Source organism: Podarcis pityusensis, assembly GCF_964106645.2.
Source record: "Podarcis pityusensis genome assembly, chromosome: 2".
NCBI lineage: Eukaryota > Metazoa > Chordata > Lepidosauria > Squamata > Lacertidae > Podarcis > Podarcis pityusensis.
The window spans coordinates 54,842,786-54,859,377 of NC_138029.1; the positions used below are offsets into that span (position 1 = coordinate 54,842,786).

Consider the following 16,592-nt stretch of genomic DNA (forward strand, 5'->3'; position numbering starts at 1 on the left):
GAAAGTTTCCTTAAAAAAGAAGAAGAAGCTAACTAGCTTTTACCTGATTTTTTACTGAACAGATCATATTTTTAAAAGCGCAATTAGTTGTAACTCTAGGTTGCATAAACTGGAGTGGTTTTCAGGTGGTTCAATCCAAACTGAAAGCTGAAACTTTTAGCTGAGTGTTTTTTTCACCTACCAAACCACCTAACCATTTTAATCTAGGAAAATAATAATAATAATAATAATAATAATAATAATAATAATAATAAATTTTTATTTATATCCCGCCCTCCCCAGCCAAAGCTGGGCTCAGGGCGGCTAACAACAATCAAAATAATCCAACATTCTAAAAACATTCATTATAAAATTAATTGAAATCAAATTGATGGCAACCATTAAGCAAAATTCTGTGCAGATTGCCAGAGGAGCGGGTCAGGCTGCGCCCTGACCAAAGGCCTGGTGGAACAGCTCTGTCTTGCAGGCCCTGCGGAAAGATGTCAGGTCCCGCAGGGCCCTAGTCTCTTGCGACAGAGCGTTCCATCAGATTGGAGCCGCAGCCGAGAAAGCCCTGGCTCTGTCCCCGACCAGAGAGAACAGAAAACTGAAGTACACTGAGCTTGTTTTTAAAGGCTAAGCTTCCCCTTAAAACAAAACAATTGAAGCTGACTCTTCCACTAGCTAGATCTGTTTTGTGTGTGTCATTCACCGGTGCTTTCTACACCTTCACCAAAACTGGAGTTTTGCCTAGTTTTCTGCATCCCCTCAAGCTTCCCTGCCAGGGTAGAACTGAAAACTAGATTTTTGCAGGTTTACCACCATTAGAGTGTGGCTGAAAAAAAAAGCTAAATTCCTTTAATTAAAGGAGGACATTTTGGCTCCTCTCGCTTTCTACATTCTATGGATGAGCAATATTCACCTCAGCTCTTTTTGAAGCGATGTACACATCCTTCAGAGTGATTACTCGGCCCATTTCTGTCTACTATCTTCAGTGTGTTGCAGAGTGTGGACAGTACTGTATTTAAAATCAGGCACTTTGAAGCATGGGCTTCGTATGAGTACACACCGCAGGGAGCACCTGACTGACTGTGGCTTTCTAAGAGGTGTACTGATGTGGGACTCATTTTTCTCAACAGTGTTGTGTGAAACATCCCTCTTTGGACCAGACTATTATATTGGTGCAATTTACAAGGTAGCACTAAGGTATGAGGAAAAAGCAACAGAAAAAGCTGAGATTCTCTAAGTGCGGATTCTTCAGCCACTTCCACATGCAGTGCTTATTCTGCGCTCCCAATGAATTGCAACACACACAGCCTTGCCTTTGGCAAAACAGCTTATGAGTGGCGAGCTCCATAGCTTGTTGAAAAGAACAATTCAGGAAAATAAGATATGCAGCAAGAAGAGTTGAGCATGGAAGCAATGTACTGTAGATATTCTGTAATCTTTTTGAATTGGCTGCTTTACTTCCCTTGTTTTTATGTTTGTTTTTTGCTGTTTTATGGCACGTCATTACATTTTATCACACATACCCTGTTGCTGTTAGCCACCGTTTGGTGGAAAGGTGCCATGCAAATTTAACAAACAAACCATTCACTCTTCTTGGTGGGAGGTAGTTTTATTCCTTTCTATTTCTTCTTCAGCACTGGTCGTCAAGCTAAAAAATGTCTTGGTCCCTCTATCTTGCAGTAGACAACAGATCTGGAGAATAGCTTCATTTTAGTTGTGCAGTTACAGTACCTGCTATCTACCAGGTGTGAGTTTTCAAATATAAGACAGAGAATCTAGAAAACAGGAAAATGTTTGCCTCATGGCAGCCACTGCCAGCAGTGTCGTTGGTCAATCATGAATATGATTATGATTGATTAAACTTCTATACCACCCTTCATTTGAGGATCACAGGGCGCTTCACAATATAAAAATGCATAACATAGTAACAAACAAAAACAATTCCCCCCCCCCCCCGCATATACACACCTGCTAATCTTCTCCCATTTCTTTCTGTTTGAGTCATTTCCTTGGTTACAAATTAATTAAAAACATTTCTCTCTCTCTCTCTTTGCACTTCTGCAGCTTGCTCTGGCCTCGTTTTCCTGTTTTCCTAAGTTTCCAAGTGCAGACCCTCCAGGTGTCCATATTTTCCAGGGACAGTCCCAGATTTACAGAAGCCCTCCTGGTTTCTGATTTGATCCCGTATGTCCCATTTTTCCTTCGGTTGTTCATCAGAGAAACATTGGAGGATATGCAGTTATGCGACCCCAGAGCCAAAAAGATAAGTAACTATACAACCTTTAAAAGACATCTGAAGGCAGCCCTGCATAGGGAAGCTTTTTAATGTTTAATGTTTAATGATGTTTTTTAATATGTTGGAAGCTGCCCAGAATGGCTGAGGCAACCCAATCAGATAGGCCGGATATAAATAATAAAGTGATGATGATGATGATGATGATGATGATGGAGGAATAGGATGTCCCTATTGTCATTAGAGAAATGTTGGAGGGTATGTAAGTGTCAACTCACAAAATCAATTGCGGGCCTCTTCAGTCTGGTGCTGTTTTGTGGGCGTGCCCTGAAGCATGTCATTGACATAACAAAAGTGCAATAGTGGTGGATTTATATTGGACCATCAACATGTTATTCTGCTTTATTAATTATTCCGTGGTGCTTCCTTAATATTATTGCATCTTCAATTACAGCACAACAAAAACAGGACAAAAATAAAATAAACCAGAACAGTTGTGGCATAACGAATTACAGGGTTTCAGCAGGAAGTTATAGAACATGCACTGTCTGGATACAAAGCAATTGGACCACCCTGAAACTTTTCCAGGTGCAAACAGTATTGGAAGCAGTATTGCATCTAACTGCCCAGATACCATCAGGAGTAGAAATAAGCATGAATGCATAATTAAAAGGATGCCTGGGGTGCTCTCAGTGTGGTGCATTCTCATGTGAGTGTTAGATGCTGCTGCTGCTGGAAGAGGCACACTTACTTTGTTTGTAGGTTGTCTGACACAAAATGTTAAGGTGTGCTCCTGGAAGTAGGGGTGTAGTGTTAGGGGCTACCCACCAAAACATGTGACAAACCACCCGCCAAAAATATGCCCTAAAGAGCTGCTTTATTAGCAGTGACTGTGGATGTTAATAATAATAATAATAATAATAATAATAATAATATTCTTATTTATACCCTACCCATAAAATTTATACCCCACTCATTAAAAAATGTAAAACGTTAGACATTAAAAATTGGAAGAGGAAGTCCAGATTAAATAGAAGAAGGAGATAATGGAGATGGAGATGGAGAAGAAGAAGAAGAAACATAGGCTGACATTTTGAAGATGATGATTTCATGTAAATGGTATGAAAAATGTTTGTGAATGAACAGCAGTTGTTGGATGAGCAGTTTATCCCACAGTAAACCCACCGCATGGAAGCATCCCCTGAGCTAAAACTTAGCATCAGATGATGCCTTCCAAATGGTTTGCCTCAGCACACTACTTTTTCAGTCCTCAGGTTGTCAAGCTTTTCACATTTCAGTAAATTGCTTCCTAATTATAGTACACAGCAGCGACATGCTAAAACGGGTTGCAGAGGGAATGGAAAGTAAACAGTGTTAGGATGCACTTTGACACGATGCAAATCACACAGTGTTGATTCTGAAGCTGAGGAAAAAAACACTTGGCAAGTTATGTGCCGTTCTTTTCACTGATACTTCCTGGCAAAAGAAAAACAAAAAAGTGTGTGTGTGTGGGGGGGTGTCCTTTCCCACCAGTCTTTTGCAATGCCGGGAAGTTCATAATGGTCAAAATGGCTCTTATCTTGACAACCTGTCTAACCATGTCCAAAGCATCCATGAGGAACATGCTATGGATTCCTGGCTCTAGTCTTGCTCATGTTACACTGAATGTGCAGCGAATGAAGGAAAGGGCTGGGGAGCTGGATTCACACCTATTGGCCCCACCCCAGACTCTGCATTTCCAGTGGAAGGTCTGCATGGATCCAACACATGTACAACTGTATAGGGGTAGATTACGTAAGTGCAATCATGAACTGTATAGGGGTAGATTACGTATTTTGCACAGAAATACTACACGTGTACAACTTGCACCTATGCAGGCACTATTCATATGTTCTGCTCAACATGCAGAGGTCTGGCATCCTCTCCACACACATTCTCTGTACCCTCCAATGTTGCACAAACAGAGCTATTAGTTTTATAATCAAACAGACTAAGGAAGGGGAGGAGAAGTGATATGGGGGGGGGAGTAACCCTCTCTTTCCTGCTGCTTCTATTCTCTGCATGTTGCCTCAAAAGTAGTAGATAAGAGACTAGTTTATTCCTGCATTTTATCCTTCAGACGGCACCGCATCGTCCTCAGGCATGATGATAATATTATTATTTGACCACAGCAGAAACTGAATATTGGAGGTTTAGTGCAGCAAGGCACTGTGGTAGAAACTTTAACACAATCAGGATTGCTGTGGGTGGTGGGTGGGGAGACATCAGCAGTGCCATTAAGTAGCAGGTTTAGAGAAGGAAGGGAGCAGTTATCTGGCAAGTTTCACAAGTCCAGAGTGAGGGTTCTGGACAGATGTTGCCTTTGTAGCCTTATCTAGATAGCCTCTGCCCCGCTCTCAGAGTAGCACAATTAATTTCTTGGATGATTGATATCTATATTGCTAGTTAGCAATTAGTTTTTCTGGAAGGTCCCTTTCATAATGGGTTGGGCTCTGCAAAGCCCAGCTTCTCAAAGCATCCTGCTGCTAGAATACTCCATACACCTCTTTCCTCTGTGGCATGTTCACCAAACGATGGCTGGGTGACTAGAATCAAGCAACCCTAATCACAAACACATGCCTTCTCCCCCTCCTTCCGCTTCAGACTTCCCCATGTTAGTGATAACTATGGTTTATTGTGACATCCCTGGTTTCTATAATCAGGGGATGAATTGAAGGCCCAAAGAGTGGAAAATAACTCATTCCTTCATGCTTAGAAATTAGATAGTCTAAACCAGGATTGGAGATCCTGGTGCCCTCTGGGTGTTACCAGACTACAACTTCCATCATCCTAGATTATTGCCCATGCTGGCTGGGGCTTCTGGGAGTTGGAGTCTAACAACATCTAGAGGGCCTCAGGTTCTCCATCTTGACTATGTATTCCTCCTACTATGCACCACTGTCTACTACTATAAAAACAACAAAGAAACACATGGCACCTTAAAATGGCATCTTAAATCTATTTTGGGAAGCCACCTGTAAGGTGCATAGGAATCTAATAAATAAACAAGTACAGCACTATCAAAAGTCTAAATTAACTTTTGCCAACCTGGTGCCCTCCAGATGTCTTGGATTAATCTTCCCACCAGCCTCGGTCAACATGATTGTGCTGGCTGGGGTGTATGAAAATTGTAGTGTGGCTCTCAGACTGTATGTGGCACATCAGGTACTTGAAACATCCCCTTGTTTTTATGGCTGCAGTAAGAAAGGCCATAGGAACTGGAAGTTGACAGAGCATCTGGGAGGCTACAATGCATGCATAACAGGCATACCATGCATAGCTTGGGAACTGTATGTTGAGCAATCTCTCTCACGTCAATAATAGCCGGTTGTCCTTTCTAGCATGCAAACATCAGTGGTGTACTGAGCTACATTCCAAGACAAGTGATCTGTGAAGGCCAGTTTTGGAGGCTAATTTTGGAAGAACAAGTTAGGCAAATCCCATCTGTGCCTTCAAAAGAGGGGTTCCAGTTACAGATAGGTAGCCGTGTTGGTCTGCCATAGTCAAAAGAAAAAAAAATCCTTCCAGTAGCACCTTTAAGACCAACTGAACTAACTTAGTTGGTCTTAAAGGTGCTACTGGAAGGATTTTTTTTTCAAAAGAGGGGGAAAAGGATGTCTTTGAAAGATAAGAAAATATTGCAGCGTATATATTCAGGGGTTTGTGAGAAGGTGGCAACGTTGGAGTTGAGTGTATTTTTATCTCAGCAGATGATTTATGTGTCTCATCAGTAGCACGGGAAGGGTATTATTCTCTTGCTCACACAGGGAAGGTTGCGTGCAAGGAAGGCCCTCGCAGCAGAAGACTTCCAAAGAAACATTTTTATATATAGGTGAACCATTGGCATCTCATTGAGACAGCAATGGGATTTATCTTTTGGACTGGCCCAGTTTGATCCAATGTTAATTGACCTAGATCACGTTCATAACAACCCCAACAGCTCTTTGTAATTAATGGGCAAGATTCTTGGCTGTGGAAGGAAAACAAAGGGAGTGCACCCTGTTATAGCCATGGAGGCAGTTCTTGTGCAGGAAGCATCATCCAGAAACATCTCTCTCTTTGTGTCATTAGCTTCGTGTCAGTGCTGGATTTCCTCTTCCTCCTTTCCTTTGATTCAAGGCTGGTTCTTCCTTCGTACGTTAGTGTATATATTTCACATGGAGAGAATAGATTTAATGGGTCTAAAGCACCATCTTTTAAATTATTTAAGCTCCCTTGTGTTCTGCTCTTTCCAAACCCTTTGTTCATCTTGGCCAGATAAAGTGAGTTCCCTGCAATTTAGGAGGAAAGGCTTTCTTTTTTAGAAGACTTTTAAAAAGCAAAGTCTTGTTTCTCTGCCTAGGCATTAAAGATCTAAAGAAACTTTTCGATTCTTTTTGGTAACAGTCGATGATTGCCCCAATTTTTGTGTATGCCAGAATTCCTCCTGCTCTCATGATTGAGCAGCCCACTGTACATTATTAAAGAGTCTCTGTCTCCCATTTAGAGATGGCTGAACATCCAGGATGGGAGTGCACTGATCAAAGCAGCGCATCAAAACAGAGAACTTTCAGAAAAGTCTGAATATTTTTCAGATGACACTGCATATCCGAATGAAAAAGTTGCAATGTTGTTGTCTGTGGAAGGGAAATTCCCAGTTCTTTTCTCCCTTTCCATCACAATCATTTATGTTATACAGTTCTCTGCGTTCATAGCACCTCGCATACATGATCTCAATAATTTTACATCAGCTGTCTAAGGCAGGTCAGTATTGTCACTGCTGTACTGCAGTGCAGATACATGGCAGCAGCTGGGTCTGAGAAACAGTAGCTTTCAATATGCCATTTACAATACATATCTACTCTGAAGTAAGTCCCATTGATTCAGTGGGGCATAGTCCCAGGGTTAGTAAATGGGCATAGGACTGCAGTTTTATTGAGACCATAACGTAGGTGAGATTTGAACCACACACTTTCTGGCGCATGCTCTTAACTTCTGTACTAGCTCCAATATATTTCTCAGAAATGATTGAGTGGCCTTAGAGGGCATGACTGCATTATTATCCATCCTCTGTTGCTGTTAACCTCCCAAAGCTGGCAGTGTGACCCTACAGCCTTTCTGAAAGTGTGCTTTCTGTTTTTGATACCTAGCATCATTGCTACTAATGGTCATTATCTTAGCAAGTTTTGCCTATAGAATGAGGAGTGTCTTGGACCTGCATGACATTATATTCCTTCAAGTGTAGGCAAGTATTAGTGGTGTAGTGGAAGGAGAAATAAAGAGAGGGCAGCTTGGGGACTTTTTCCAGGTCAGGAGTGATGATTTAATCTGCTGCTGCACTTGGTGATAGAAGGACCATCTTTTCTCTAGGATGTGAATTAGGTGAAAAGAGACTTTCCAGCTTGTGACAGATTAGCATAGAAGCAGTCAGAGGATGAGAAAAATGATCAAGCAGAGAATGGATACTTCTTTACTTTTCTTTAATGGGGTTCCTGCTTCAGTCAAGCAGTTTAAGCAGCGACACTTATTAAAAGCTAAAGGCTGCATTACAGGTGGCTTAAAATCGTCTGTTGAATCTCAATGTGTTTTACAAGTTGAAATCGATGCAGTCAGAAGTAAGCACCCACTGAATTTGAAGGGGCTTGCTCCCGGGCTCACCAGCTATGCATAGGATTGCAGCCATGTTGATCCTAATAAATTAGGTATTGTGCAATATAGTGCTGCTCTTTGGTGTGCATGTGTTTATGAGTGTGTGAACATATATGTGTGGATCTCAATTGTGGCTTTGTGTGTAAATCTGTATGCATCACATGTGTTTCGGTTTGAGCACAGGTCTTTATGAGAGCCTAGCATGCTGTTTTGTTTACAAAAATAAACTAAAACTTGAATGACTTTAAGAGAATTGAAGAAACTAATATTTCCTGGGAGCTTAGCTGCCAATCAAGCATAGCAATGCTAAGAAAGTCATAACCATGGGGTTCATTTTAAGTACTGTTTATGTTTTTCTAAACATGGCAATTGGGAATGATGTGATGATAAGTTCCTGAACTTCAAAAGTCACCACTACTGTAAATACTGGACAATTTACATTTCTTCTGGTGTCCAAGAACCCCTATCCCACCTTTAATCATTGCATTACTTACTTACTTAATTAATTAATTGTATTAATTAACAAAACAGCATCTGACATGTCACTATTTTTACTGTTTTAAAGCAGTTTCTCAAATTAGTGTCAATTTTTCAGCAGGCTTTTGGAAAGTTTCAATAGTGTGTTTTCCCCTGCTATGGGATGAAGTCAGCACATGAAGTCAACTTTAATTTTTGTTTACTGAAGAGACATTTAAAATGAAACAGTAGAAATGGAGGCAACAGGAACAGCAGTGGTCCAACACGACAAGGCAGAATAGTGAGATAAATTTTCCCCCAAATACTGAGAAAATACATAATGTGACCTCTAACAAGCATTTGAGAATCACATTCTGGGAAGGAAGTCTCAAAGATTTTTGACAGGGTCCAAATATTTTTGTTAACCTAAACTTTCAAGAAAAAGTCAGGTCACGGAAACGGCACAAAAATGAAGATGAATTAATATTTGATAAAGTCCACAATTAATTCTTCTTATGTATCTGTAGTATGCAAGAACATATTTCTTCACCACCCTCCTTTAAGGCTAAACCAATATGATTCTCAGATTTCTTTGTGTGAACCATTTCAGGAGTGCCAAAAATTTCTTTTCTGCTTGAAAGTTTTTTTAGCGTTTTTTTTTTGGTAAAAAAAGAAGAAGGGGGGGGGGTTTCCATTCATTTATACTGCTTTCAATTGCTCTCGTTCTCAAGTGCATTCACTTGCCTCATGTCATGTAACCATATATGATTGACTACCTCCTATTATGACATCATCTCATTTATTATATGATCTGTCATTGGCTGGGATGATCTATGTGGCTAATTCAGGAAAGAGAAAGAAACAGCAGTTAGGGGGAAAGATGATGAATCTTTGCTGTAGCCAGAAAGAAAATACTGCATGGAAGTCGCTACTGCTGATCAAAAAGTAAAAATAGTATTTGGTGCAGCACTCTTATTTTTAGGTTTCACAGACCCAACTTTTCGCTCTTCCCGATCCTTGCAAAATAGATCTTTGCAGAATGGAGAGCATTCTCTACTGGGCAGGGTGCAAACTACTTAACATGCATATACTAGTACTTAAACTGCTTTTGTTTCATTTTATTTCAGTAAGCCTAAGTGGGCATAAGTGGTGGTATGGTACAGAGAGTACTTTATGTCCCATAGTGAAGAATCAGATGCTTCTGCAGCCTTAGTGGTTCCTTGAGGCTTTTGAAAGTGTTCTGATTTGAACAGTATGTTCAATCAAAATAAAACAAGATTGACTTTAACTGTCTCTAGGGAGCTGCCTTCTGAGAATCAGGAAGGTGTGAATTGAATGTCTGCCAACATTGTCTCGTTCACTTTCACCCTATTGCCAAACCTGTGAAGAGGTCAATTTCCCTGGTGTGACTCTGTGCAAAACTGTTTCTCGCAGATATGGCCTGTAAGTGAACTACCAGGAAGCATAATATTTTACTGTGCACAGGAATGTGTTGAGTCTGTATACAATGCCAAACGATGGCTGTAAGAAATATCACTTGGAATGGCAGAAGCTGTGCTTGGCATGGGTGGGGCTGCTTTCCTGCAGGTTTAGAGCCAGGCAAGGATGAAAAAACAAGGGGGCAAAGTTTAACAGAGGGTGCTTTAAGAGTTCTTTAGAAGCCACATATGCAAATATGCACCAAGAGGAAATACTCAGCATATGTAGGAGAGTAAGATCTCCTTGGGAGGAGGTCATGTTTTTTCATGAACTCTTACAACTATACCCTATAACCTTTTTTAAATGTGGCTCTTTTTGGGGGGTGTTATTGGGTTATAGTTTTTCTTTTGATTTTTATATATTGTGATCTTTTCTGTGAACCGCCCTGAGACCTCCGGGCAGTATATAAATTCAATAAATAATTAATAATGATGATGATGATGATGATGATAATAATAATAATAATAATAATAATAATAAATACAACTTCTTGTTGAGAAACATTAGCATGGGACCATTGTAACATATACTTAGAATGCAGACATGGAATGAGAAATCAATACAGTTCATGTTATTACTTTCTTATTATAGGAACTTTCTCCTTTTGAAAAAAAATGATAATCCCTTTGTTATCTAGTCATTTCAAGACAAGGTCATTTTTCAAAGCCCTGTGAGATTGGGAGGGAAATTATTGCAGAGGTTCTGACAAGTATAAGGAACTAAAATCACCCTAGGGAGCACTGGCAGACACCTTGCAAGGCTCCTTTTGACGCTATAGAGAACAACACTGATGGCTGTAATTATTTTTGATGTCATATAAAATCAACTGAAAAGGTCTGGCTGACTTGAAAGGGTATTTTGAAATGTCTTAATATACAGAGAGCACTCTTCATTATCCGAATGTCTCATCAGATAATCCAAACATTTGGAAGTTGTTCACACAGAGTTATTATGGGAGAGGACACATTGTGGATTAGATAACTGTAATTTTTGGATTAGTGGCAGCCATATGGCAACGTGACTGGCAATAAGCCCTGGTCCTGAGTGAACACCAGAGGGTGAGGCAAATCCCTGCGCACCCACTCCTAATAGCTGATCTGCAGGCAGTGAAGTCAGTCTGGATTTTCCTCCGCTCTGATGTTAAAACCCTAGAACCTCCCACTCAGTTACCTATAGGAATGCTGCTCCTGCTTATGCCCGTTGGCCCTCGCCTGGGGTCTTGCAAACCAGGAAGAAATGCTGCTCAGAACTGCTACTCTTATTCTGACATGTTCCTCCATCCTTCCATTGGCCCAGCATGGGATCCACAGAACACCATAAAGGGAACCAATGGCTATAGCTATAAAGCAAATCAGTACCACAATCTCCTCCTCCTCCCTCCTCCTCCTCTTTCTCCTTCATGCATCTACTTGCTGGAAGCAATTACTCGAACAGACCTGTCAACTCCACCAAACATTACACTGCAGTCTGCTGGCTCATGCTCCCTACCTTGCAATTTCTAATGGTTTCTGTCCCAGGCATGAAGCTATCCACAGTGCCATTTAGCAAAAGAAATAATTTCGCAACATGCTTTTCAATGGTTGTGTTGTCTCTTTCCCCCTTCCACTATTTGAAGCAACTGCTACACATCTCTCTAATTCACAAGACTAGTTCTCAGAGCTTTTTTTTTAGATCGCCACATTAAAGTCAGCCTTTGGAGACAGGGATTGAAAACTGGCCCACTTTTTAATACACTGGTACCTCGGGTTACAAATGCTTCAGGTTACAGACTCCGCTAACCCAGAAATAGTGCTTCAGGTTAAGAACTTTGCTTCAGGATGAGAACAGAAATCATGCTCCGGCGGCACAGAGGCAGCAACAGGAGGCCCCATTAGCTAAAGTGGTGTTTCAGGTTAAGAACAGTTTCAGGTTAAGAATGGACCTCCAGAATGAATTAAGTACTTAACCCGAGGTACCACTGTATCCCTTGTACTGTATGTGTGCACATGTTTAATATCCTGCAACCTTCATTCAGTCTTGGTTCTCTGTACCATTTGTATATACAGACATTTCTTGTTGCTCAGATGTTACATGGCCATTAAGTCTTGGAGGCCACAGCGGGTCTATTGAACCATGCACTGCTGGCAAGTGTTTGCAAAGCTTCTGCATCCTGACTTGAATCTAGTAACCTGAAAGCTGTTTTGAAGATTTCATCATCCAGATTCAGAACAGCAAAAGCATGTCAGCATCCAAACACTAGACACTAGAAATTAGATGCTGACATTCTTGAACTGTTCTAAATATTTGTATGTTAGAATGAAACCACGATGTAGGTGGCCAGGCTTGCTGAACGGCATTTCCCTCACCTTTGTTAAGAGTCCAGCCTTCCAAACACTGTCATATTTATCACAATGGGCTTGTGCAGGAGCACCATGTGGGCAATTCCACCCTTGATGAAGAAAGTAGAATTACACAATGAATTTTGCAGGTGCCTTTGCAATGTGAATGTGACAAGAAGGGTGAAGCTGGCCTGGTAACTATCTAGCAAGCGATGATTGATCTAGGTTACAGATAATACCAAGTTTGACAGGTATGGCGCTCACCCATTTTTGACTTGTTCTGATTGCTTATCTGGACTACTGCCCTAATGAATTAAAATGATGCCACCCAGAATCAAAAGATAATAAGATAGCTGAACGTAATTTTTTTTCTGGGTTACAACAACAAAACCCCCACCAATGTGGCATAGTGATAAGAATGTTAGACTAGAACCAGGGAGACCAGGATTCAGCCATATGAAGCTCACTGGGTGACCTTCGACCAGCAATTATCTCTCCATCTGTGTATCCACCATGCATTTAAAAAACATTTAAAGCACATTCCCCTACCCCAAGAATCCTGGGAACTGTAGGTTGCTAAGGGTGTGGGTAATTGTAGCTCTGTGAGAGGTAAACTATAGTTCCCAGTATTTTTGGGGGGTGCTTTAAAAGTTTGGTGCATATGCAACCCCAGCCTGTCCTACCTCCCAGGATTGTTGTGGGGATAAAATGGAGTGGGGAGACCCATAGGCATTGCTTTGAGCTCTGTGGAAGAACGAAAGGATAGAAATGTAGCAAACCCAGCAACAACCCATTGAGAGTTCCTTTGCATGCATTTCACTTAAGTGTTACTTTAAATGACCGCTGGTAAAGGGGAACTATAGCAGGGCTGTTCGAGATACATATTATTCCCAAGGAGTATAGTTACATAAGGGCTAACCAGCTGCAGAAACTCCCTGAAAAAGTGATCTCCAAGCAAAACTGTTGAAGAAGCATTCACAGCCATACGTACGTGATTCTCACAGTCTGCCAAGCACCCAAATGCAAACACTTTGTGCCTTCACATAATTGTGAAAACAAACATGGTGGGAGGGGGGAATCACACAATGAGCTTTTCGTGAAAGGCACTTGAGGATAGAAGAACTGGTGCGACAGGCAGGAGGAAGAAGAAACTAGAAACTAGGGCACAGCTGACCTACTTTTTACCCATACTCAGACCCAGTCACACATCTAGTTAAAAGTTCTAGTAACTCGATTCTAGTCTTATTACAGATATATATTTTTCCTACTCAGGTTGTACTGGCACAGGACAAAGCATTCCTTCGGGTTTTTCTTAAAAAAGGTCAGTGAAAATCAACCCTTTCTCAGTCCTCGACAGGTGTGAAAGTAGTTTGGCTCTGCCAAATGTATAAATCGTCCGTTCCCTGGTTTAATCTTGGATTGGAAATAGAAGTACGGCAATGTCACCTGAAAAGTCTCAGCACAATTTTGAGCTCTGCTGGAGATGGCAATCCCCTAAAAGCCTAGTAGCCGGATTTGTCACATGAAATGGTTCCAGCTGGAATAAGTTTAAACTTAAAAGGGAGTTGCAACATAAATCCAGTTGAGATAGCTGGGGAAGAAAGCACCCAACTCTATACACAATCTGAATACATTTGACCCTTTGAAATGAAATGTGGCCTACAAAAGTGTGTCCTGCTTGATAAAGTTAGCGGTAAAATAAATGGACCCTCCTTACCCCTTCCATAGGGATCCTGGGACTGGCAGTCAGCCTGTATTGATTGAGTTGCACAGCTCTTGGCTCTTCCTGGAATCGCCTGATGGAGGCAGGAGAGGAGAGGACCCCAGATCTTTGTAGCGAGCCAAACTTCATCCTATTGGGTCCAAATCTGATTCCATCCAACAAGCGGATCAAAAGCAGGTTGGCTGGAAGCTCCTCAATGCTGCAGAGGACCAGGGCTCGGCATTCCGGGCACCGAAGCTCCTTGTGTGACTTCAAGATCCTCTGGAGGCAAGGCTTGCAGAAGGTGTGCTGGCAGGGGAGTACTTTGGCTGAGACGTCCAGCTTCTCCAGGCACACTGGGCATTCTAGCATGTCAAAGAAGGCCGAATCATCCATACTCTTTCTCCCCCCCCTTTTCAAAGAAGAAATCCAGTTTCAAAGCAGAGCCAGAAGACTCCACATGATGTTTGCCGTGACCAAATACGTTGCTCAGGAAGGGCGCTTGCAATTGTTAGAATCCGAAAATCGCCATCCTGTAAGGAGAAAACAACAGAGAGGGAGAGACCAATTGCAGCACCTGACTACTTTGGTATTATGAAATGCATGCCACCTACAAGTCGAAGCAAAGCCTCATGAGCTGATTTGTATGGTGTGTTCCAACCCCCCAAAACAAACAAAGTTTGGCATTAGTCATTTGTGAATATAAGTACCAGTAAGCAGAATCATATCCACTGGCTGCTGTGTGGCAGGAAGGAGGTAGCTGCATCTCACACACTGGCACAGGTGATTATAAAAATAAAAATTAGAGGACCCCATAAATTCCACTCAAAGTGAGATGTTGACACCAGGGCATCATGTTCCTATTCAGATGTATTGCCGAGGGATCAGCCCATCTTAAAAATGGCATGCAAAGAATAACTGTGAAAGCAGTAAAAAATGATCACTCCAGAGAAAAGCCAGAAGGTGTTCTGGTAAAACACATGGCTGAACACATTCCTGCCTCCACTCCCCTTTTCTAAACAGGCCAACATTGAACAGGCATCGCTCTGTTGGCCCACCCACAGTGCTTCACACTCTCTCAAAAAGGCATCTCTCTTCATTCTCTAGATTTTCTCATCTGCAAGTCACTTTGACGGCAATCATTACTTTGGCATACCTGGGAGTAAAAGAGCCTCGCTTGACTTGAGGAGACTGGCAGTTTTTGTCTCTTGCCTCTTCTTAGCTGACTTAATCATCCAAAGCCAGCCTGAGAAATCAGTATTCCTCCCACAGCAGAAAAAGTGACTCAACCTGTTTGGCACCTTTCACAACTGTACACGGAGCAGAAGTGAAGCAGATAGCTAAATTCCAGATTCAAGTCCTGGCCTGCAAAAACCAGCACCGACCCATATCACACAGAGGAGTAGGTGTGTGTGTGTGGCTGAATAAAGACAGATCTAATGTTGCTAAGTTCTCTCTCCACCCCCTTCCTTAGAAAGAAATACCCCCCCTCCCACAACTCAGCGTTAGACAGTTCAAATCATTATCCACTGAACAAGTTTCACCCTGATGAAGAAGGGTCATAAGCTTTGGGAGTTAAAACCTTCTTCCAGAATGCTTCTCCTCTCTGAAGAAGGAAGCTGTGGAAAAAGAAAAGAAAAAAAAACTGGCGCAAGCTACTAATTTCTGCGAGTGCTACTGACCTTGTGTTCATGACCCTCTTTAAAATGAGCTCAGCTCGTGAAATAACAGCTTCTGATCTGGCTCTTTCCCTTTCTTTCACTCCCCAAATTGCAGCCGCGTTGAAAACTTTAACTAGGTGCATTACTCACTTAGCTCAACTTAACACGTGCTGCCTTGTTAACTCGTAGGTTGCCAAGCTGATCCTCCTACACATATTTCAGGCAAGGGGGAATGGCTAAGTCTGATTCTGAACCAGGAGTGGGGCTCTGTTGAGTGAGTGTGTGTGTGTGTGTATATATATATATATATATATATATATATATATGCTTGATGTGAGCTATTCTGGCTCTATATCTCTGTAACATAGATCAGTAACTGGGCTCAGCTATTTTATTAACATTTTTTTAAAAAGGCATTTTATGAAGCTTATCCTGTTTTAGGAACAGAGGAGGAGGAGTGTAAAAGGATGACAGAGAATAAAAAAACACAAAACAAGCCTCTGCACAAAGGACTAGAAAACACCAACTAGTATGATAAATGCATTTTTAGGGGATTAAGAGGGTGAACTGAAGCTGGAGCTGTAATTGGGATCAGCTGAAAAGAGTATGATTGTGCAGAAGTAAGCTACTTTGCATTAAAAACATCACTCCCTGCAACATTATTACTTTTTCAACAAAACAATATAGGAGAAATCTAAAATAAAAGCCTCCAGGTGATTAGTTTAGCTCTGGAGAAAGAAACAGATACTGTACGCTGCTTCTGAAATGCCAGCCTTTGTTCCAGCCTCATGTGATCTCTGTAGGACAGTTAATTTTGGATGTTCTCCTGTGGGATGTTTGTTCTCCATAATAAGAACTGCTTTAGGAAAACCTTGACAGCATTTGAAATCTCAATTAAGTTAGCTGGTTTTTGTTTTGTTTTTTGTTCTTGTTCTAATGCATAGCGAAGCTTGAACTACATGCAGAGGTTTTTTCTTGGATAAGGACAAGCTGATCTAGGGCAACTTGTGACACCAAGGATGAAATAAAGTATGAAATAAAGCAAGAGACATAGAAGTTGGAAGAGACCATGAGAGTCATCTAGTCCA

At 41.4% G+C, this 16,592-nt stretch overlaps 1 protein-coding gene across 4 annotated transcripts in view; it reads right to left on the reverse strand.

The window, feature by feature from the left end:
• SH3RF2 (SH3 domain containing ring finger 2) overlaps positions 1-15,672 on the reverse strand; it is an 83,707-nt gene extending 68,035 nt beyond the window's left edge. Inside the window, exons 1-3 of one of the 4 annotated variants that reach the window (XM_080997166.1) lie at positions 15,526-15,666; positions 15,000-15,153; positions 13,859-14,376 (exon numbers count right to left, since the gene is read on the reverse strand). In XM_080997166.1, the coding sequence (XP_080853292.1) occupies positions 13,859-14,239 (381 nt within the window). In that variant the 5' untranslated portion in view covers positions 14,240-14,376; positions 15,000-15,153; positions 15,526-15,666. Of the gene's footprint in view, positions 1-13,858; positions 14,377-14,999; positions 15,161-15,525 lie in introns of those variants that run through there. The other 3 variants (XM_080997163.1, XM_080997165.1, XM_080997164.1) reach the window with 3 other exon arrangements.
• Between the last annotated feature and the right edge of the window lie 920 nt (positions 15,673-16,592).